This window comes from Chlorocebus sabaeus, chromosome 1 (genome assembly GCF_047675955.1).
Source record: "Chlorocebus sabaeus isolate Y175 chromosome 1, mChlSab1.0.hap1, whole genome shotgun sequence".
Taxonomy (NCBI): Eukaryota; Metazoa; Chordata; class Mammalia; order Primates; family Cercopithecidae; genus Chlorocebus; species Chlorocebus sabaeus.
Window position 1 is genome coordinate 102,556,138 of NC_132904.1, and position 23,655 is coordinate 102,579,792.

General features: G+C 35.8%; 1 protein-coding gene across 1 annotated transcript; it reads left to right on the forward strand.

The window, feature by feature from the left end:
* Nucleotides 1–166: 166 nt before the first annotated feature.
* On the forward strand, nt 167–22,161 carry AASDHPPT (aminoadipate-semialdehyde dehydrogenase-phosphopantetheinyl transferase). Its single transcript, XM_008020716.3, has 6 exons — nt 167–421; nt 1,993–2,218; nt 13,682–13,803; nt 14,443–14,604; nt 18,051–18,122; nt 20,225–22,161. Exons 1-6 carry the CDS (start codon nt 239–241, stop codon nt 20,387–20,389), a joined length of 930 nt encoding a protein of 309 aa, XP_008018907.1. The 5' UTR covers nt 167–238; the 3' UTR covers nt 20,390–22,161.
* The last annotated feature ends 1,494 nt before the right edge of the window (nt 22,162–23,655 follow it).

Below are 23,655 nucleotides of genomic sequence, written 5' to 3' on the forward strand. Positions count from 1 at the left end.
CGTGACGTCATACAATGCCGCAAAGCGCAGAGCTGATCTCCGTCTCCGCCCCCAGCTGCTTTCTCCGAGAGGAGGTGGCTGAGTTGGGGGCGGGCTGGGAGGGCTGTCGGTGGGCCACGTGCCCGTCTGCGTAACGACGTCCCGCCCCCTGCGCACGGACGCCTGGAAGAAGGGGGTGGGGCCACGTTTGCGACCGCGCCATCAGGCCCGAGGTAACGGCGAGGTCCGCTTGCAGTGTATGGTTTTCCCTGCCAAACGGTTCTGCTTGGTGCCATCCATGGAGGGCGTGCGCTGGGCCTTTTCCTGCGGCACTTGGCTGCCTAGCCGAGCCGAATGGCTGCTGGCAGTGCGATCGATTCAGCCCGAGGAGAAGGAGCGCATTGGCCAGTTCGTCTTTGCCCGGGACGCTAAGGCAGCCATGGTACTACAGGTCTTTCTTGGTATTTACAGCCTAGGAAGCAGATGTTGGGGGAGGCGGGCCGGGCTGTGGAGACCCCACACTCCCGCGCTGGCGGCGACCTTCTCGCTGTGGAGCCCGTGGCCGGTCCGGGCGATAGCAGCCGGCGCTGCGGAGTTGCGGGCGACACACGGCCTGGTTTCCATGGCCTTTGTAATCGCCTCGGAGGCCGCGATGGCTGTAAAAATTATCTCTTTCCCCCTGTTATTTCAAATGGGAGACCCTCCTAAACTATGAAATAAGTGTAGGGAAGGCCGACAAAATTGTATTTTTCTGTAATGAATGTTTTTATGTCTTTATCTTTAAATGTTTTTTTTTTCTTTGCGTGGGTTCATAACCCATGCTTATTCTGCCTGTTAAATATCCCACCATTCTCCGAGGACTCCCTGCACGTGGTAGGCCCTAGAAATTATTGACAGTATGATATAGTTCGTAGCCCTGCGCTCCCCGGGATTGAAGCCAATGAACCTGAAGCCGGAGAGGATACCTTCCTCACTAGATGCCATGGGAAACAGTGTTTTACGTAGATTTATTTTAGCTATTATTTTGAAGCAACAAATGGAAAACGGGATTTCCAAATAAATAATCTCTACAATATGGTGCAATTTGAAACAACCGTGAATTACCATCATTTAAAAGACAGTCCTTTCTTAAAAATGTCCTATATTGAAACACCTTTCTGTTTGAAATGATGACTAGTTGATAATTATAAGGCACATTGGTGAAAATTTTGTACACTTATAATTTGTAAGGAATTGTGAAATGAACAACTTTTAAAAGCCTGCAGTTTTTAAAAGTCAGTGTTAGAATTGAAGAAGAAAAAAACCTGAAAGATATTTTAAAAAATACATACTTTGTCATCTTATATTCTTATTTTTTGTGTGTGTGTGTTTTTAGTAATTATTTAAAAAATAATATTTGGAGGTGGGAGAGAGCAGAACAAGATAGGTCATGTCTTGCTAATCGTTGAAGCTGGGTGATCAATATATGGGATCTAGAAATACATATGCACAGATGTAGATACAGGAGGGCTGTCACTGCAGAGTTGTTTATGACAGCAAGTCTAGAGCCAGCCTAAAATGTCCAATAAAGGGGAAATAATGTTATGAAATGTGCTACAGTTAAAACTGCATGGACCAGACGGATGTGTACAGACATAAAATAATTCCCAGTACTTTTAATCTAAAAGCTTATATGTGGTAGAATACTACATAAGTATAATTTCATGTTTGTGTTTATATGTGGAGTTAGCAAAACCATGTAAATGCACATATATTTAAATACAGAAGAGACTGACAGGATGCCAGCTGTTAACTTTGGTCGCTAGCAAAGGAGAGGAAATTGTTAAGACGGGCTTTAACTTTTTATCTACTTAAGCATTGGTTAAGTTTAAATTAACATGTGTTTAATCCTTAAGTATTTTGAAAAGTTTTAAAAATGAAAATTTTAGAAACCAAAAAAAATACTTTTACACGTAGTGTGGTTGTATCTTTGGCAGACATCAATACATACCAAATGTTTTATGTACTTAACAGGCTGGTCGTCTGATGATAAGGAAATTGGTTGCAGAGAAATTGAATATCCCTTGGAATCATATTCGTTTGCAAAGAACTGCAAAAGGAAAGCCAGTTCTTGCAAAGGACTCATCGAATCCTTACCCAAATTTCAACTTTAACATCTCTCATCAAGGGGACTATGCGGTGCTTGCTGCTGAGCCTGAGCTACAAGTTGGGATTGATATAATGAAGACTAGTTTTCCAGGTAACATTTCATTTTTGTAGTACAGCAGTTAAATGTCTTGATGCCTCAGTTCTTACCTGTTGAGTAATCTCAGGCCAGGAGATATATTAGAGATATTTAAGTTTAGAGAAAATGTGCTTAGTACACAAAGGTAATGGAGAGCATAAATCTGAAAAGGGTATATTTCCATGACTGTTTACAGACTTACAAATAAATAATAGATTATCCATTACTGGTGATCCATATAATACTTTGCCTAGAGGTAAAGTGAAATTCTTTTTGAATTGTACTTCAACTTATTTCACTTAAACATTAACCACAATTTTTCAGTCAAATTGTTAGTTTGTTTTTTAAAAAAGAATCTCAATCGTACAGTGCATTGTAGTCCTTATGTAGAGATAACATATGCAGTTGACCCGTGAACAACACAAGTTTGAACTGCATGGGTCTACTCCTGGGAATATTCTTCAGTAGTTGGCCCTCTGTACCCGCAGATTCTGCATCCACAAACACACACATATCAAGATTCAGTATTTGCAGGATATGAAACCTGAGGATATGGAGGGCTGACTTCATATATGCGGGTCCCACAGGGCCGCATGCACAGATTTTGGTATCTGAGGAGGGTCCTGGAACCAGTCCCCAGTGGATACCAACAGACGACTCTTTGTTCTGTATCTAAATACAGCTCTTTTTAGCCCATTTATGCAAGTAAAAATGAGGAGCAAACATTATTAAAATAGTTAAGTTGCTTGTATATTGCCTTAGAAATTTGTTACTGGTGGTTTTAAGGACTACTAACATTTGTGGTGAGGTTGAATGTACACCCAGGCAATTTAATACATACTAAATACAGGTTCTCTTAATTACTGTATACTTGTCGTCGTCACATTTAATGAACGCTTAACCATGTGCCATGGCATTTTACATAGAGCTTTAGATATATTCTGTGATTTAATTCTCTCAACTGCCCTATGATGCATATACTGCTACTTTTACAGAAGATAAGTAACAGGCTAAGAAGAAACCTTTTAATAAAAGAAGCCACATCTTCCTAATTTCATAGTAAAACTGTCTAATCTCCATACTGCCTGCACCATATGTGGTTTGAATATGTGGCTCTCTCAGTCTGTAAGGCTTGTATTAATCTTCTCTCACTCCCATTTCTGCATAGATAACTCCTATTTACTTGTTAGGTTTCACCTTAACTTTACTTTAGGGAAGCTTTGTGAGCCTTCAATCTAAGCTAGGTTCTTTTGTTGTAGGTTCTCATAAAATGTATTTTCCTTATTCCAGTAATGTGTCTCAGTTGGTTATTCATCAGGATGGTTGATTATCTTTTCCTGTTACTTAAAAGCTGTGTGAGAGCAAGAACCATGTTAGCTACATCAGGGTTTAATCACTATCACATCTCTTAGTACCTTGCCTAGTATATAATAGTAAAATATTTGTCAAATGAATGAAAAAACACTGTGCTGTTGTAGGCTTCGGTGTAGCTGTGAATCTCTTCTCCCTTTTGCTTTTATTGTCCTTACCTTGCATTTTCCTACTAGCTACTCTTTCTCTTACGTACTCATAAACCTTTCCAGTATAACTCTATTCTCAGGTTTGCTCAGAGCAAGGCCCTACTAGTGATTTCGGAAACCTTGTGACAGATTGTTGATCGGATTCCCTGGATAAGGTTCAAGGAATTTTGTTTAACCTCCTGAAATTGTTTGCTACATTTTGTATGATGTGTACATGTGCATTTTTCTTAGGAAAGGATCTGGTATTCAACAGGGGTATAGGTGGCTTACTCTAAAAAAATTGCTGCCATAGAAGATTCTTAGCATGGGAATTAGCCCATATATTCTTATAGCTTTCTACTGTCATTATAGGAACTTTTTCTGAAATCAGAAATGGAAAGACCATTATTTTTTACAGTGCAGTCAGCACAACTACATGGTAAATAAATTGGCCCAGTGGGTTGGTATCTGCTTGGAAATGATACGTCTGAGAAACAGATTTTATTACCAGTTAACTTGATGGGCAGTGTTGGCTATGGTCAGTGCTGGATAAACAAGTAATTAATAACAGAAGCTTTTAATAAATGATGGAAAGACAGTTGAGCAAAAATTTCAGATTTAGTTTTCCTGTTAATTATGTTTTATTAGACCTCCCTCCGCCATCTTTTTTTTTTCAGTTGATCTTATTTGACTAATCACAATGTCTAGGCCTTTTCTTTTTCCTTATTTTGTTGTGAAAAAGCTATTGCTATCTCCAGTAATACAGAAAAGAAGAGAGATTTTCCAGTTGTCACTAGTATTGTTACCATGCCACTGATTTCTGAAGCATGAATGGACACAGCATGATTTCTTAATGAGGATGGGAAGTAGACACTGATTTGCTTCATTGGAGATTCTTTGAATTGCTATACTTATTGTAGTAAGTGAGGAGATTGAGCAAGGGATTTTTCCTAAGAGTCTTGCTAAGTGATGGTAGTCAAAACTTAGGATAGCAGCAAGGAAAGTACTGTGTTTCGTACTAAGCATCATTGCTAGATTGTCAACTCTAAAGACAGAGTTGGCTTTGGAGGTTATCATTAGTGCATTGAAAGAGTCAATTCCATTACTCCGTCTTGTTCTGTAGGTAAGAATCCTGTAGGAACTTAGAGAATCTTTTTCTTTCATGGTGCATTAACCATTTCTACTGAGTGCAGCTCATTTCCCTCCCTCTACCTGTTCTCCCACTGTTGGCTGTGGCCACGCAGGAGAGAACGTATCTAGTATATAGCCTACTGTAAATGCCAGGGCGGTAATTCTTACTCTTAGGAAGAATAGTGTTTTCCTGGTCTTCATCTTAATTTAAATGAAGGTTTTCCCTTCGTTTTCTAATTTTTTCTGCTATTAAAGGTGTTTGAAGTGCTGAGCATAAAGGGTAACTTTTGAATTGTTTAGTTTTGTGACCATGTTTACAAAGTAAGGCAAAATAAGAGAGACCAAATACATAAAAATTATGACTGAAATTTGGGAAAGGGCCAGAATTTTCCCCCTGTGGTTTTACATGTTCATCTTTACATTTTTAAAATAAACTTTGCTGAATTTTTTTTTTTTAACGCACTTGGGATTTAAAACCTTTAAGTAGTTTTAGAAAGTCACACGTCACTTTGTACTCTGAATTCCTTACTGGAAAACCAAGTCTCCACCCTCAAGGAGTTTTCCCCCTTCCCAGTTACAGGTGGGTCTTTTTCTATTGTCAGTATGATTTGATTGTGTAACTAGTATTTATTGAGCAATTCCTACAAGTGTGTGACACTATGTTAGATGCCTAATAGGTATTATTTCATCTTCATAAGACTAGTGTGTAAGTACTACTGTTATTTTGTATAAAAGGTTAAGACATTTGTCCAAGTTGACTTAACTAAAAAGTAAAAGTTCATATATTTAACCACTGCTTTCTGCAGTATATGACCTCAGTATGAGATTTTATTGATTCCTATTAAAAGAATTTGCAGATACCAAAATTTGAAAAATTTTGTGAAACTGGGTTACATACATTTAAAGTTGTTACGGAAGAACTGATGACTAGGAATATGAAAAATATGGTAAGGATCCTGCCTTAGCAGTTTCAGAAACTTGTGTTAGGCATTGTAAACTAAAAAGAGTATAGTACTAGTGAAAGAATAGACAACTAGAAGAGTTAATCTTAGGATATATACACATTTCAATGCAGTGAATAAAAGATTATTTATTAAATGGTGCTGGTAGAATTGGTTAGTCATGTGGATGTAAAACATACTATATACACCAATTTGGAGGAATTAGAAGTTTAAAAGTAAAAAAAAAAATTATAATTTTAGGACAGAATAGGTCAAGTTGCAGTAAATCTTTTTCTGAATTCTTTTCAAACAAGATAGAGTTCAGAATTTATCAAAGAAAGAATCGATATTTAAATTTTAAAAAATTATATTCCAAAAATATAACCAAATACAAAAGATAAATAATAGAATAAGGAAAATTCTTATAACAAATTTGGTAAAGTGTCAATATCCATAATATATAAAGAGCTTCTATGAAGTGATTAGAAAATATTAATAGGCACCTTACAGAAGAACAAATTCAAGTAGTCAGTAAGCTATTACCTTAATGATGAGTAATGCAAATTAAAGTAACAATGAGATGCCCATCAGATTTGCAGAAAATTGGAAAAAAACACTTGGAGCTTGTGAAAATGTCGGAAAAGAACAATCATATAGATGGAAGCACTAGAAATTGCTACAGGCTTTTTGGAAAATAATGTTCAAATTGAAAATACATATAGTCTTTGATTTAGCGATCTTGTTTATGGTACTGTATCCAAAATATTTATGAATAACAACAAAACCTGAAGCTACTAATAGAAATTGGTTAAATAAATTAATGGTGGATGCATTCTACAGATAATTATTAGCTGTAATAAAAGAATTAGTTAGGTCTGTATGAACCTGAAGGGACTTAGAATGTATATGTATATATCTATTTAATATCATAATAGAGACAGGGTTTCTCCATGTTGCCTAGGCTGGTCTTGAACTCCTGGGCTCAAGTGATCTGCCTGCCTCAGCCTCCTCAGTGTTAAGATTACAGGTGTGAGCCATTGTGCCCGGCCAATATCACATCACAGAAAAATATATGTAGCAGAATCTTTTTGTTTTTTTTTGAGACGGAGTCTGGCTCTGTCGCCCAGGCTGGAGTGCAGTGGCGCTCGGCTCACTGCAAGCTCTGTCTTTCGGGTTCATGCCACTCTCCTGCCTCAACCTCCCAAGCAGCTGGGAGTACAGGTGCCCGCTACCATGCCCAGCTAATTTTTTGTATTTTCAGTAGTGACAGGGTTTCACCGTGTTAGCCAGGATGGTCTCGATCTCCTGACCTCGTGGTCCGCCCGCCTCGGCCTCCCAAAGTGCTGGGATTACAGGCGTGAGCCACTGCGCCCTGCCAGAATCTTATTTTTTTAAAACAAATGCCTCTCAATCTCTTTAAAAACAAACCAGCTATGTAAAATAATTTTTTAAAACTTACAAAGTTATGAGAAAATTTCAAAAGCTAAAAGACTTAGAAGAAATGTTTTTCTCTGAGATAAAAATTCTCCATGAACCTTTTTAATTTTAATTTTAAGAGAAAATTGTCCTTATTACTAAATTCAAGTTAAAAATGTACAACTCTGTCCCCCGCAAAACCCTTAATCCTCCTTTCTCACAAACGTCAGTACTGAAAGAATCTGTATAGGAACCTGTAAATAGACTAGCTTTTACAGAAAATTGAATTGATGATATATAGGATAAATCTGAGAAACACTTCCAGAATGAAAGGGAATGAGTAAGGAGATAAAGAGGACTGAACATAGAGATTTGGTTTATGAAAATATATATTATTGAAGAAAATGACAGATTAAATGGATAAGAAACAAACAAGATTTGGGATTAGACAGATTTAATTCCAGTTTTAAAAAGAATAAAAAATTCTGGAGACAGTTAATAGTGATGATTGTACAACAGTATGAGTGTACTGTATACCACTGAACTGTATACTTAAAAATGGGTGACATTATATATATTGTACTACAATAGAGAAGAAATCATACATAGAATATCAGAATTAAATTTTCTGGAAAATGCAACAGTCCTGCTAGTATCCAAATAATAAAATAATTTATCTTGAAACTAGAGTCCGTTTAGTCTTAGATTTCTTTTCTATCATAATAATAGGACCATAGCATGTTATTTTAAAATTTTGATCAGGGTATCAAAATCAGCTAGGGTGGTCATTAAAAATACAGATTCCTTGAAACCACTGCAGACCTGTGGGAGCCAGAATTTCTGAGGGTACAACAGGGTTTCAATTTTTTTTGAGATGAAGTTTCACTCTTTGTTGTCCAGGCTGGAGTGCAGTGGTGCAATCTCAGCTCACTGCAACCTCCGCCTCCTGGGTTCGAGTGATTCTCTTGCCTCAGCCTCCCCGAGTAGCTGGGATTATAGGCATCTGCCACCATGCCTGGCTAATTTTTGTATTTTTAGTAGAAACGAGGTTTCAGCACGTTGTACAGGCTAGTCTCGAACTCCAGACCTTGGGTGATCTGCCCGCTTCAGCCTCCCAAAGTGCTGGGATTACAGGCGTGAGCCATCGTGGCCGGCCGGGTTTCTATATTTAAACAATATTCCCAGTTGATTGTTAGGCATATTAATGTTTGGGAAACTCTGTATTGGATGTAATTTACAGAACTAACAAAAAGAAAAATTATAGCCCATTTACCATTTTTTATGAGTGATATCAGAAAGTCATTGCCTCAACTCTAACAAAATTAAAGTTTTATTAACACTTACTAGAACATAGTGTAATTGCATATTTGAGCAGACTTCTGAAAGATGACTTTTGAAGCTTAAAATGATAAAAGGAAACCACAAAGTCAACAGATATGATTTCGTATTAAATCATCTTTCACAAACCAGAGAATGTATTTGTGGCAAATTTGATAGACAAAGGTTAATGTTGTTAAGGTGTGAAATGCCCCTCTAAATATCAACGGGAAAACCACTTAAGTCCTACTTAATGAATACAGGAAGGACTTCATAAAAACAGTTGACAAAAGAAGATACACATTTAACAATGACTTTCACAGCAGCCTCAGAGCTAATACTTATTATGTACTTGATAGTTCCAGGCGTTTTACATGTTTATTCTTCATCTGCCCAGTTCTTTGTCCCTATTTAATTTGAGAAACAGCCATAGAGATGTTAAGTAAATGTTAAATAAATAACCTACGGGTAGAGTATATCTCTAGTGGAAAATCCACAGTGCTCCCCTGAGTTTTTCCTTTGAGTATAATTTTGATGCTCAAAAAGCTTTGAGTTTTATAGCATTTTGGATTTCAGATTTTCAGATTAGGGATACTCAATCTGTAGCTAAGAAGTGATGAACCAGCATCTGAAAATTTGACTCCAGGGACATAAAATTAAAGCTCCTAAGGATACGTGAATGTGTGTGCTTATGTATAATTTAAATTGTATCTATGTGTATATTAGTTTCTTCAGGCTGCCTAACAAAGTACCTCAAACATGGTGTCTTCAAGTGACAGAAGGCTCTTTAAGTTCTGGAAGGCTGGAAGTTAAGGTGTCAGCAGGGTCATGGTCTCTCTAAAGGTTCCAAGAAAGAATCGTTCCTTGCTTCTTCCTAGTTTCTGCTCATTCCTAGCAGTTCCTGGCTTGCAGTTGCATCACTCCAATTTTTGCCTTCACCTTCAAATGACTTTTTCTGTCTCCTCTCTGTGTCTGTCTCTTCTTGTAAGGACCCCAGGCATTGGATTCAGGTCTCACTTTAATTAGGTATGACCTGATCTTAACTTGATTACATCTATAAAGACTCTATTTCCAAACAAGGTCACATTCTAAGGTTCTGGGTGGACATGAATTTCAGGAGACACCGTTCAACCCAGTAGAGTCCATTCTCTGGCCCCCTGCAAAATTTATATCCATCTAACATACAAAGTAAATTCACCCCATCCCAGCATCAGCAATTCTCAGCCCATTCCAGCATTAACTCTAAATCTCATGTAAGTGTTAATATCATCAACCCAAAAAGTGGCAAAATCTCATCATCTCAATCATCTAAATCAGCTATGTGTGAAACTGGAGTATGATCCTTCTTGGGGCAAAATTCCTCTCCATGGGTGGACTTGTGAAAGCGGAAAACAAGTCTTCTAAAATACAATGGTAGGAGAGGCATAGGATAGACGTTCCCATTCCAAAAAGAAGTCTGAAGTAAAAAGGGGTCATGGTTCTCAAACATGTTCCAAACCCAGCAGAGTAAGTTCATTAGGTTTTAAAGCCCAAAAATAAAAGGCTTCTTGCTCTGTCCTCTTGGTCATCATCTTCATTCTCTGGAGTTCTTCCTAAAAGGATAACATTCACAGCCCAGTAGTTCTAGCTCTATCAGCCTGTTTCTTGCCTCTGTGTGTTAATACCTGTATGTGTTGGTAAACAGTGTAAGAGCAACTGAAGTTTAGGACTGCCTAAATGGTGAGTCTCAAACCTAGATTGTCGTATTTCAGTCTAGTGCTTTTTCTGCTCTACTTCACGAATTGAGGGCTTAAATATAAGTACATTCTTTGATAGTAACATGCAAGAGGCTTTGTGCATGTAGTTTGTGAAACCTATATTGGCAGCTCAGATATTTTTGTGTTATTCTAGGTTGGTGTCTGGGTAAGTTCCTGGACAAATGAGCTGATAAGTCAAGCGTTATAGCGTATACATACTAACTCATATCTTAGAAGACTGCCACTTCTCATAGAAACAAAATTATATATAATTCTATTATATACAGTTCAGTACTTAGAAAGTGAAACTATTGGAATTTCTAATATGATTTGTTATCTGAGGCTACATTTTGGTACTTTGAAGCAAGCACATAGTTGGGCGTTGCTTAACTGTCTTCCACGTGCCTCAAAAATGGCCAGCCCATTTACCTAAAGGCTGAAGTACTGTTATATATACATATTTATGTATACATATTGGCAACTTTGTTTTGGAGAGGGATTAATGTGGGTAGGCCCTGAGGTTCTGGTACTACTAGAATTTTTTTTCATAGGCCAGCGATAGTTGCTCAAGGCATTAGATCTAAATGATTTTGTTGTATGTTACTACTGTGTTTAAAATAAAACATTAGTTTCTGTGTGGTCTTAATTAGTTAATCGTTGCACAATACAATATCTAACACCGCTCTCCTTAAAGTCAAGCTATAAGATGGAGGATCAGGTTTTTCTCAGCTTGACTGATGATTCTCTGTGTATGTAATGGTAGTATTAGAACTTGCCAACATGTATGTCCAGTAATTGTGCTGCCTTCAAATAGCTTAAGGGACAAATTCACTGTTCTTCCTACCAATTTTTCTTTATTCCAGTTTCTGAGGTAAACTGTATTTAACACTTTAACAGAGTATATGCCCACTGTATATCCACCATAATGCCACAGTGTGGCGCTGCTGTGCTTTGGCCGAATATTTACAAAATCACCTTTTCCTATTGCTGTCAAATTTTTATTTTGTGGTCTAAATAAGATGCTCTAAAGTATATGAAAATGCACTCATATCGGTATTTCTTGACTGAACATAATGAGTTATGTGATTGCTTTCTAGTGATTGTGCCAGATTGATTGCCTTTTATGTTAATCAGTTTTTTAATAGTGTGCTTATTTAAATTTTTGTCCTTGATTGCCCCATCTTATTTAGTTAAAAATCAGAAGGCTCCTTGGAGGTTATAAAAATAAAATTTGAAGAAAGCAGCAAGCAAAATGACACTATAGATGACAAAATGCATATCTTTTTAAGTGCAGATTTTTTGGACATTAATCTGTTACAACTACAGTTTCACTCAAAATACATAATGCAGTCTTCCAAACCAAAGATAGTTTGTTCCTCCCATTATTGTTACATATGCAGTTTGTGCCAAAATCCATTGAACAGGAAACAGTTTATGATTTTTGTAGATATAGTGTCCCCAATGTTTAAAATTTCCAGATTTACATTAGTTACTTCAGAAGCTTTCTGTCTTTACTTTCTTTAAGGTGTTCTTTAAGATGTTATTTATCAAGCCAGTATGTACTATTGATGCACTGAACAAAACAGTTTTTATTGAGGGGCTTCTATTAATGTTAGTCTCAGGAAGGTGTTGAAGAGTAAACACCAATCAATCAAAGGGATCCATGGCCGCAAAAGGGGTAAGAATTTCTTGCCATTGAACTCTTAAGATCACAATTTAATATCTCAGTGCCTGAAAATGAATGAGGATCCTTATTTTGATCCATAGTACCACATATCAGCAACAAGATCAGCAGAAATACTTCCTGATGAGCTAAGAGGCGACTATTTTGACTCTTGAAGCGGGGGGTACTGGGAGAATCATAAATATTTCGTGAGAGAACCAATTTTTAATATATTCTACCCTTGAGATGAATGTGGGAAAGGTATTTGGTTACTGCAGGAGAAACTGTAAACTCTCTATGAAGATAAGGACCATGTCTGTTTTGCTCATCATGTGGTTCGTGGTACCTAGCACTTGTATGCTTTTAGTGGAATTCTAATTGTTGAATTATCATAGAGAGAATTAGTGATTAAATGCCAGTGAAGTATTAAGAAAGGGACATTCAACATCTTCAACATCTTTTTTCTCCACATATTTATTTACATAAGAAATGCCCATAGAGAGTGTTGTATCAGCTATCTCTTTAAGAATTGTGTTAATCATTTCAGAATGTCAAATTTTGGAGTTGATTATTTTAGAAGTGAGAATTTGAGTAAGCCCATATTAACAGAATCCTCAAAGGGATTACCTTCAAAAGGTTTTCTGGAAAATAATGTAATAATGAACTAAGGATACAGGGCAGTTGAATATTTAGGAAGTAATTTACCATATAATAGTTAACATTCATGTATACACTTAGTAAATGTTTGTGGTTCACCTACCTCTGATAGGCCCATTAGGCTGTAAGTATAAAAGGCAAGAACAGTGATCAATTTGTTTTTAATATTAGTTGAATACATATTTGTGTAAATACTTATACATATTATGCATATTTATATAAAATGAATGATGGTAGAAAGTTCGTGCTTGGTGGTAAAGACACACAAACACATAATTTTAATGTCTGGGAAAATTCAATACTAGAGACCTACCATGAATTTTAATATGTATTTTACCCCTTAGTTCTGGGAATGAGATCCTTTGGGTTGTATCTTTTGTCATTTATTTTTCGAATGCTATGTAATATTTTGTTATCTATGAAATAGTGGCACTAAAGATATGTTTCAAGTTTTTTTAAATGAGCTTATTTTGCAACTGCAACCATGAAAGAATAATGAAAATCTTTTTATTTGAAGAAGTCATATTAGAAAACAAGTTGGAAAACATTTAAAGAAGGTAAGTATTAATTTTTTAGCCGTGGCAATAATGTAGAATAAAAGAACAGTTTTCAGCTTTCTGCTAATTTTCCAAAACTTGTGGTAAAATAATTATTCCCTTTTTTTGTCTGTTACGTAACAAAACTTTAGAATAATATGGTTCTACTTTAGGAGTATTTTAATTGAGCTTCTGATAAATACCGTTTTATATAAGAAATTTCCTGTTATTTAAAATTTATAACAGCTTTGGCTGCTAAATTGTATCAAAACTTTTTGGGGCATATATTGATGCAACCATATGGTTTTCCTGCTTAAGTAATAATTTATAGAATATCACCAATTCCTGTTAAACTACTCATATTTCTGGGCTAACTACTGCTTGTCATAATGTGTTTACTGTTTTAATTTTCAAGTTGTTTTGACTTGCTGAGATTTTGTTTAGGATTATTTTAAATGTATTCAAAAGAATGGTTGCCCTTTAGATCTTTGGGGGGTGCTGTCTTGAACAGTTTTAGTAATAGAGCAACTTTTTATTTTTTAATAGAACTGCTATTTAATTTCTTATTTCCTTAACTGACAGGTCGTGGTTCAATTCCAGAATTCTTTCATATTATGAAACGAAAGTTTACCAACAAAGAATGGGAAACAATCAGAAGCTTTAAGGATGAATGGACTCAGCTGGATATGTTTTATAGGAATTGGGTATAATTCTTTCTAATTTTTAAAACAAAAGTCTATAATGATTCCATTATCTTCATTTAAAAGCAGAGTCCTTGGTTACCCAGTAGTGTCCAAACAGTGCTTGAAGGAAATGGATGATTGCTTGAGAATGTTATGGTTTTTATGCATATATTACATTATAATGACATATCATTTTAAGAAAATTTAACCTATATGTAATGCTCAGGTAGAAAGTACTTAAAGCTAAAACAAAACATTATGATTTATAAATAATGTTTTCTGTCATAAAGGAACTAATACACATGAGGTCTTATGTAACAAACACTGATATATTATATTACTGCATGCCAGAAGACATTACTTCAAGCTCTTTATAAGTTAGTTAGTTTAATATACATAACATCCCTATGAGGAAGGTGTTGTTATCATGATCGCAGGTTACATACAAGGGGATACAGGCACAGAGAGCTTAAATGATTTGCCCTAAGATCATGTGGATGGTTTGTTTTCATGCTGTAAGGGTTTTTTTTTTAAAAAAGCTTATAGCCATATAGCTGTAATGTAGCACAGCATTGAAACTCCCTATTTGTTGGGCCTGTACATTCTATGAAAAATTTTTGTCCACTGAATTCTAAGAGAAAATGTCTTTCTGTATCTTAGGCACTTAAAGAAAGCTTCATAAAAGCCATTGGTGTTGGACTAGGATTTGAATTGCAGCGGCTTGAATTTGATCTATCTCCATTAAACTTGGATATAGGCCAGGTTTATAAAGAAACACGTTTGTTCCTGGATGGAGAGGAAGAAAAAGAATGGGCATTTGAGGTAAGAAATTTATTAGAATTGTTATAACTAAGAATTTCTATTTTTTATGCATGTATGTATGATTGATTTGGGTAGGCTAGTCACTGAATTTGGACGCAACTGAATCCAGTCCTGCTGCTCTGAAAGTGAAATCAGGGCTACTATGAGAGCATGTAACATTTATGCTAATACTTGAAAGATGTTGAAAGATGAGTCATTGTGAGTTCAGAACGGAAAAAGAAAAGAGGCTCTGAAAAGGAGCTTTGCATGTATGAACAGCCAAAAGCAGCCACTTTGGCTGGGCATAATGAGGGTATTTAAGAGAGATTCCAGATCAGGCTGGTAGATCCTGCAAGGTATTGATCAGGTTAAGTATTTTGGTCTGTTACTGTATTTTGTTTCTGTCACTAGCAGTTCCTGGTTGCTAGTGAGAGAAGCCAACACATACTAATTTAAGCCAAAAAACCCCCCAAAACAGTATTATAGGTTACTAGAGTTATTCAGCAGCTGTCCCCAGTATTAGCTAGAATTAGGGGATAAAATATTCAGAGCTCTTTTTGTCTCCTACTTTTGCCTTTCTCTACATTTTGGCTTCAATTTTCTCCCACCCATGTTTCTCATTCTATGCACCAGCTTTCTCAACCTCTCTGGTCTACATGACAGAAAACATGACTCTTGCATGTAACATACTGTTGTTGCATGTAACAATTTACGGTTTACAACAATTTACAGTTTAAAACCCCAAACAAACTGGTAAACTCACTTTCTGTTCCAAGTCCAAAAATCCTAGAGAAGGGACTCCCTGACCTAGCTTGGGCTAGTTGTTTATTTCCAGACCGGTCATTATACTGTGGTTGGTCCTGCTTGTGTCCAGCAAATGGGCTGTAGAGCAATTCTCTGACTTAGAAGATAATCTATTAGAAGATAATCTAGCAGAATACTAGAAAATAAATGAGATGTTAAGTTTGAGATACCAAACATCTAAGTAAAGATGTCAGATAGGTGAATGGAATGGAGGGCTGGGCTAGAGGAAAAATATTATAATGGTTTTAAGTATAACCATTATGTCAATGGTAGTTGAAACCATGGATTTGAAGTTGGAACTATGAGATTACCTAAGGAGCAGCTATATATTGAATCTGTGAAGAGAGAAGTGCAAATTGAAGCCACAAGAAGTTAGAAGTATGGCCGAGGCCGGGCGCGGTGGCTCAAGCCTGTAATCCCAGCACTTTGGGAGGCCGAGACGGGCGGATCATGAGGTCAGGAGATCGAGACCATCCTGGCTAACACGGTGAAACCCGTCTCTACTAACCATACAAAAAAACTAGCCAGGCGAAGTGGTGGGTGCCTGTAGTCCCCGCTACTCGGGAGGCTGAGGCAGGAGAATGGCGTGAACCCGAGAGGAGGAGCTTGCAGTGAGCTGAGATCCGGCCACTGCACTCCAGCCTGGGTGACACAGCAAGACTCCATCTCAAAAAAAAAAAAAAAAAAAAAAAAAGAGAGAGAGAATGTAGAAGTATGGCCGAGTATAGAGCCCTGAGAATATAGATGGTCCCCAATTTATGATGGTTCAACTTTTTTTGACTTTATGACAGTATGAAAGTGATAATGCATTCAGTAGAATTCATATTTGCAGAACCCACACAACCGTTCCTTTTCTCATTTTCAGTACAGTATTCAATAAATTACATGAGATATTCAACATTTTATTATAAATGAGGCTTTGTGTTAGATGATTTCGCCCACTGTAGGCTGATGTGAGTATTCTGAGCACATTTAAGGTAGGCTATGCTATGCTATGATGTTTGGTGGGCTAGGTGTATTAAATGCATTTTCCATGTAACCATATTTTCTTACAGTGGGTTTATTGGGATATAACATCATTGTGAGTTGAGGAGCATCTATACTAATATTCAAAGGCAGATTTGTGGAGGAGACTGATAAAGAATGACCAAAATGGTGTAACAGAGTAGTGTTGGTATCCAAGGACAGAAAGCATTTTGAAAAAGAGAGCTGGGTCGAAAACTGCTAGGGACTAGTTGTGGTGGCTCATGCTTGTCATCCCAACACTTTGGGAGGCTGAGACACTGTCTCTACAAAAAATTTTAAAAATGAAATGTTCAAAACAGTACATCCATTAGTTAACATTCTTTAGTGTCCAACTATCAATTGTTAGTGTACATACACCTCTAATTATACATTAAGCATGATTCTTATTTACTGAAATATTCTATACATGTAAGAACTATATCTTACATGCTAGATTTCTGAAAAATTATTTTGGATACTTTTAAATTTGTACATTCCGGTTACTTTTTTCTTATTTGTTTAAAGAGAAAACAGAAAAGGGCTACATAGCAGACTTACTGTGTGATAATTTTGACATAGTAAATCTTCTGACACTTAGTCTTAATATTTTTCCTCTTTAAACATATCTTAAATTTATCCTTACTGAATTTCACTTTTTGCTGATTTGGGTACCTGAAGGTATGAAGATAGGAAGAAGAAGATAAAAAATGAAAGCTCCCTAAGTACTATTTCTAATTGTAGTTTCTTCTGACGTTTTATGGAAGAATGCTTTAGTAAAGTGGTTTTTCAGTGAAAAGTTTGTTCAGCTTTTAAGTGTTCATAATTTTTTCTGGTGACTGTCTCAATATATATTACATTTTAAAGCCTCCTTCCCCTTTGTCTCATATGTAGGGGAAAATAGAAAATTGCATATTGGTTATGTTTTATCTATAAATTTCCACCATGATTTTTCATACATGATAGTATGTAGTTAACTAAATGCTTACATACCAATGTTGCAACCTGATATTTTTTTATAACCTTGTACTTTATTAAACATAGTAACATCACCAGGGAAGGACAGATAGCTATCAAGTACCTCTAGGTAGGGCACATCACCTATGTAGTATTCTGGTTGAGAATGCATAACCTAAATCCGCTCATTACGAAACATCAAACAAGCCCCAAATGAGCAAAATTTTATTAATAAAAAGCAGATTTGGGGGAATTTGTACTTTAAAACGTTAATGTCATAAAAAACAAAAGAAAGGCTGACAAGACGTGACAACTGAATGCGATACTTGTCCCTACTTGCCCATTACTGGGCTCCTGTTCTGAAGGAGGGATATGCCACAAAAGACATTTTTGGATTAATTCACAGAATTTGGAATATAGCTAATAAAGTATAGTTTCAATGTTAAACTTACTGAAGTTATTAACTGATGTGGTTATGTAAGAGAATGTGCCTACTAGAAAATACATGTTGAAGTATTTAAGAGTAAAGGCCCGCATGTATGTAACTTCTAAAGTGGTTTAGTGGAGATGGGGAAATATATATATGCATGTGTGTGAGCGTACATATATATAGAGAGAGAGAGAATGAGATTTAGAAAATGTAAATAAAACTACATCTAGGTTTGCATATTTTATCATCTATATTTATACCTTTTATCTTTCAGGAAAGCAAAATAGATGAGCACCATTTTGTTGCAGTAGCTCTTAGGAAACCCGATGGATCTAGACATCAGGATGTAAGATTTTCAGATTTCTCTTTTTCGTAAATAGCATGAATCAATGTTAAATTTGCTCTTTATTGATGGAAATAGTCATTTGCCTTATAACAGTTTAGAAAATTTTGAGATTATAGATATAGTAATACTTTTTATTAGCAAATATTAAGATCACTAGGGATTTTGTAGAAACATTTTTAAAAAGCATTTGGGTGCAGTGGCTCACACCTGTAATCCCAGCACCTTGAGAGGCTGAGGCAGGTGGATCACCTGAGGTCAGGCGTTCCAGACCAGCCTGACCAACATGGAGAAACCCCATCTCTACTAAAAATACAAAATTAGCCAGGCATGGTGGCGGGTGCCTGTAATCCCAGCTACTCAGGACGCTGAGGCGGGAGAATCGCTTGAACCTGGGAGCCAGAGGTTGCGGTGCACTGAGATTGCGCCATTGCACTCCAGCCTGGGAAACAAGCAAAACTCTGTCTCAAAAAAAAAATAAAAATGTTACCCACTTTTTCACATTCATATATGCTGAAGCATTACAACAACAAACGTAATAAAAAATGTGGTAATACTGTCATACTACTCATATTTCCAATAGACATTCAAGATTATCTTAGTCATCTTAATGGTAGTTTATTTCTTGGTGAATTGGGGTTGTGTTGAATGTAAGAGTACCATGTTGAAGGTTGATGCATAATGGAATTACCTTGGGAATTGAATCCACTCCTCCTTTTAAAGTAATATCCTAAGTTATTCCCAAAGTTACAGTGTCAAACATAGAAGAGCCCTTGTGTCATATTGTGGCATAATATCAGTTTCAATTCTTCAGCCACAATGTTTTTATACTCTCTTATCCGATTACCTGGTAAGCAAGCGGGGGAAAAAACTTAGGGTCGAAGACGCTTAGTTTGCTTATAATTGTGATTCTGCGGAAGTATTTATTTAAGGAAAACAGGTATGTTTTAATGAAAACTATGTGCATGCCGTTATTTTTAGTAAATCAACGTGAAAGAATGTAGCATGATCAATATATATGCATTGTTACTTCCACAAAAGTAGCTCAGGCAACACACCATACCTTTGATAGATTAATCAAAGGATTAAGAATTCTCCATAGATTATCTTCCTTATAAAGCGATGGCATGTTAAAATTGACACCTGTTATCGGAAGATGTTCTAACCCAGGTTACTGGTCCTTCTGTTTTTAAATCTCAGCTTCACACTCCCTGCAAAATACCTTTTGTTTTCATAGAGCTTTATAATTGTTGAAACATGCACATTCAGTACTTACTTTTTATTTCCCTGACTAGAGCCTATTTAGGCAACAGTGGCATATTGGGAAGACTAGAGTACAGTTCACAAACTTGGGTTCCAGGCCCGCATCTACCATTTAACCTGTGTTTTGAGCTTGGACAAATTGTTTGAATTGTTTGCTCTTCCTGAGCCTCAGATTCCCCATCCATAAAACTGAGATAACCATATCACAACATAGCTATGAGACCAGTCATATAAAGTAAGTACTGGACCTTGTTAAAAGTGCTGTACAAAACCCAAGTACTATTTATACTAGATTGTGTGGAATATTAAAGAGGGTCTACACTGGGTTCAGTTGTGAACAAGGACTCTATCTCAGAGAGTAAGATACAGTTTAAATTTAGTATTGAATAAATAATTTCCTAAAGAAGTAAACATCTCCGTATAGTTATGGCAGTTTTATCCGACCCACCTTTTAGAGTAGTATTTCACAAAAGTTCACTTTCTCACTCACCTCTATGAAAACATCCTGACTGCTTGTTAAAATTACAGGTTTTGGGATCCCTTCTAACTTATATGTACGGAATAACACTTTTTGAATGTGGGGCCCAGTAAATCTACATGTTAAATGCCACAGGTTTTTGTTATATAAAAAAGTTCAAGAATCAGATTTTCTGTTTCATATTTTTTTGATTTGTTGTATTGGCAACACTAATATAAGGAATAAATACAGTGTTCTAGGAATCCTACTATGTTGTCATTTAATACTAAAATGTAAGTTGGTCTTACTTATTTTCGTTATTATGAAATTGATCATAAGATTAACATGCAATATAACAATAAGGTAATCTGCTTTTCCCTTTTAGGTTCCATCTCAGGATGATTCCAAACCAACCCAGAGGCAATTTACTATTCTCAACTTTAATGATTTAATATCATCTGCAGTTCCCATGACACCCGAAGATCCTTCATTTTGGGACTGTTTTTGCTTCACAGAAGAAATTCCAATACGAAATGGTACAAAGTCATGATGATTCCCTGAGTAACAAAGGGAAATGAAAACTGTTTGTAATCTTCCGTATTTGCTGAAAAATGAATGCTTGTTTAGTATCAAATTTTACTTCACAAAAGTTTTTTTTAAAGAACAGAAACTTTTCCAATTAAAAAGAAAAAGTAGACTTCCAGTTCAAGATAGCTCACTGAAATACATGTTTACCTCTTTCTCTCCTAAATTGCATTGAATTGATAGGAAGGATGGTGGAATCTTAAAGTGATACATGCTAACTGTAGAAAAAAATAGAAAATGCACATAAGCAAAAGGAAACATTTAAATGCTATCATTCAAAGATAACTACTCTTAAAACCTTGAGTATCTTTTCAGACCTTTTTCTTGGCAAATGAATCCATGTTAACATATTTGATTTTTAAAAACATGGGAACATACTGTTTTGTAATTTTTTTTTTAACTGTGCATCTACTGTTCATAAATATACATCTAACATAACTTTTTGTGGTTCTAACATACTCTGTTGTATAGCTAATACAAGTTAGGATGCTTTTGGCCAGAGGTAACTGTGTCCAAATGTAACTGGTCTAAGTAACCTAGGACATTGTTTAACATAACACAGGGTTCAGTGGTGTCATTAAAGACACATTTTTTTTGCCTTGACCTCAGTTGGTTTGTTTTGCCTTAGGCTAATCCACCTCTCAATCACAAGAGCTGCTGCTATTACTTCAGTTTTACATCTTTGTAAAATTGTATCTCAAAGGCAGAAAAGGCCATTCTCTCATTTGTTTTATCCATGAAGATGACTTTTAACAAAAGCCTCCAGAAGATTTCCCCTCAGTTTCCATTGACTTAGATCAGATTACAGAGAAAGGCAGTGTCTGACATTTTTAGTCTGTTAGAAGTGGACTCTGTTGAAAAGAAAGAAGCTAAGCTAGGTGTGGAGAATGGAATTGGAAGCCCACTGCCTTCCCATAAGAAACGTTTGCCATAATTTACTCATTTTTTTCTGTTAGAATTTTGATTATCTGCAGTTTATTACTACAAGCAGTGGCAGAGTGAATGTCCTTGTACATTTTGAGGTACATGCTTAATTACGTCCTTGAGACAGTTTCTAAAAGTGGAATGATTGATTTGACTGGTTCACAGGGCTTTAATTGTACAATTTCTCTCTCTAATTAGTACTGTGTGTGTGTGTGACCTCCCTCCCCCTCCAGAATACTCCTTGGTCAATTGTAGGTATTCTTTTTTATTTAATTTTTGCCAATATAAAAAGTGGTATGTCACTTTTAAAATTTGCATTTCATTACAAATAAGGTTGATATGTCAGTGTTGTTATTGGCTTTTCGTATTCCTCTTAACGTGAACCGTCTGTTCATTGTCTTTACCTGTTTTTGTTTTTAGCAAGTAGTACTTAATTTAAAGTGTGAACATAATATATAAGATGCCAAGACCATCATATTGATGACAAAAATATATTATGTGGTTGTAGTGCATGTCTTGGAGTTAAACTCTTACGTATCAAGAAATAAAATAATTTCGTTGTCTCTGTTACTAACATTAAAAGTGTGCAAATTGTATAAAATTAGGTACTTTGATTAGTTAAAAAAAATAAAGAAATTGAATGTTTTATATTTTTTTTATTAAGCATGCCTAGTTATGCCAAGCATAGTAAAAATAAAGGTCAAGTAGCATTTATAATAGAAGTACTGTTACCCCTAGCATGAGTGTAATGGTGATATGAAAAACTTTGTCTTGTCATTAAAATAATAAAAAAGATGAACATTTATTATGGAATTTCTATGAGCCTGACACTGTGTTGGATTTGTATTTTTTAATTTTTAGTTTTTCTGTAACTTTTAATCAAAGTTTCATGTGTATACAGCTTTAAAAAATCAAATAGATCTGTAAGATTTTTTTTCCTAAGGAAAAAGGCCACTACTTTGACTTCTGCCATTTTCTGTCTCCAGGGCAAGCCCTTTCAACTCTTTTAGCTATTTGTTTTTTGTTGTTGTTGTTATTTATTACCATATCTCCAAATGACAGGCTTATATTGCTTTTACTTGATTTTTAAATTTTAGGCATTGTTTCTTTGATTCTCAAAGCGTCCCTCTTCTGCTTCCCAGCATTGCATATTCCCTTTTTATCCCCTTTTCTCCTCCCAGCATAATTATATCATAATTCAGTATTTACATTGTTGACTATGATTACACTAAGAATATGTGTACATTATTGAGATTATGTAACTGCTGTGTACAGCTGATTGATGTATTATCCTTACCATATACTAATTTTTATTTCCTTTAGTTAATTGACTTTGCATAGATTTCTACCATATGTTTGAATGTCTTCTCTAACGTTCAGACATAACGATTATTCCATCAGTTTCATTCGTCTTTTAAAAAATCACTCCTAGAGCAATCTGCTTTGTCCAGTTGGACAAAGGCAGACTTTCTGCCTTCTATGGCTGGTGTACAGCTGTAATCCTGAGATCTCCTTTGCTATGATCCTGGGGATTGTTTGTCTCCCCTGTGTTGGATTCCCTGTTTCCCCATTTGCTATCTCTCACTTCTTAGATTTACTCCATTCATGTGGAATAGCTTTTTGAGAACAAAGTAGGCATAGGAGTTATATTTTTTGAGACTTATAAGAGGAAGGGACAATCCTCCTATGCCGAGTGGTATGGGGATCTAGTTTCTTAAACCTATTATCCTATTCCCCTCCACATGAAGCCATTTGTTAGCTGTGTATTCATACTTGCTTTTTCCAAGTATTTGATGCTGCATTTTGCTGAGTTTTGTGCTGGGCTGGCACATGCTGCTTCATATTCATGTCTGCTGGGTCGAATTATAACATACTGACCAATGTATGGCTTTATTGTTCTCTGTTAGTACGTTTCCTGCACAGGAACTCTCATAAATTGATTTTTAAAATGAATCTGTATATTTGTGTCTCTTCCATTTCAGACTCAGAAATTTAAAAGACTTGGATAAATTTTCAATTAAATTTTTCACTATCAAAATTAGAATTGTTACCTATTCAGCATCTGAAACTCAAAATCCAGTTAGGATTGAGTAACTCAACAGCTCCTCACTAGTGGAACTATTACCATCTGAACTTGAGGACCAGATAGATTTATAAATACACATATGCAAATATATCTTTGGTCAAAAATATTCCTGAAAACTCCAAGTATCAGTGCTTTTAAAGAGGATGTGAAGAGAGCTCATGATGATGGATTTTATTTTTATAGGGTAAATAAATACACCTTCATAGTGTTGTGAATTTGGG

Excerpts from the sequence above, each read along its gene's own strand:
- AASDHPPT (XM_008020716.3), top strand. The coding sequence starts at position 239 with ATGGTTTTCCCTGCCAAACGGTTCTGCTTGGTGCCATCCATGGAGGGC. Across the intron at positions 2,219-13,681 it reads AATGAAGACTAGTTTTCCAG|GTCGTGGTTCAATTCCAGAA; the intron begins GTAACATTTCAT and ends CTTAACTGACAG. Across the intron at positions 14,605-18,050 it reads AAAAAGAATGGGCATTTGAG|GAAAGCAAAATAGATGAGCA; the intron begins GTAAGAAATTTA and ends TTTATCTTTCAG.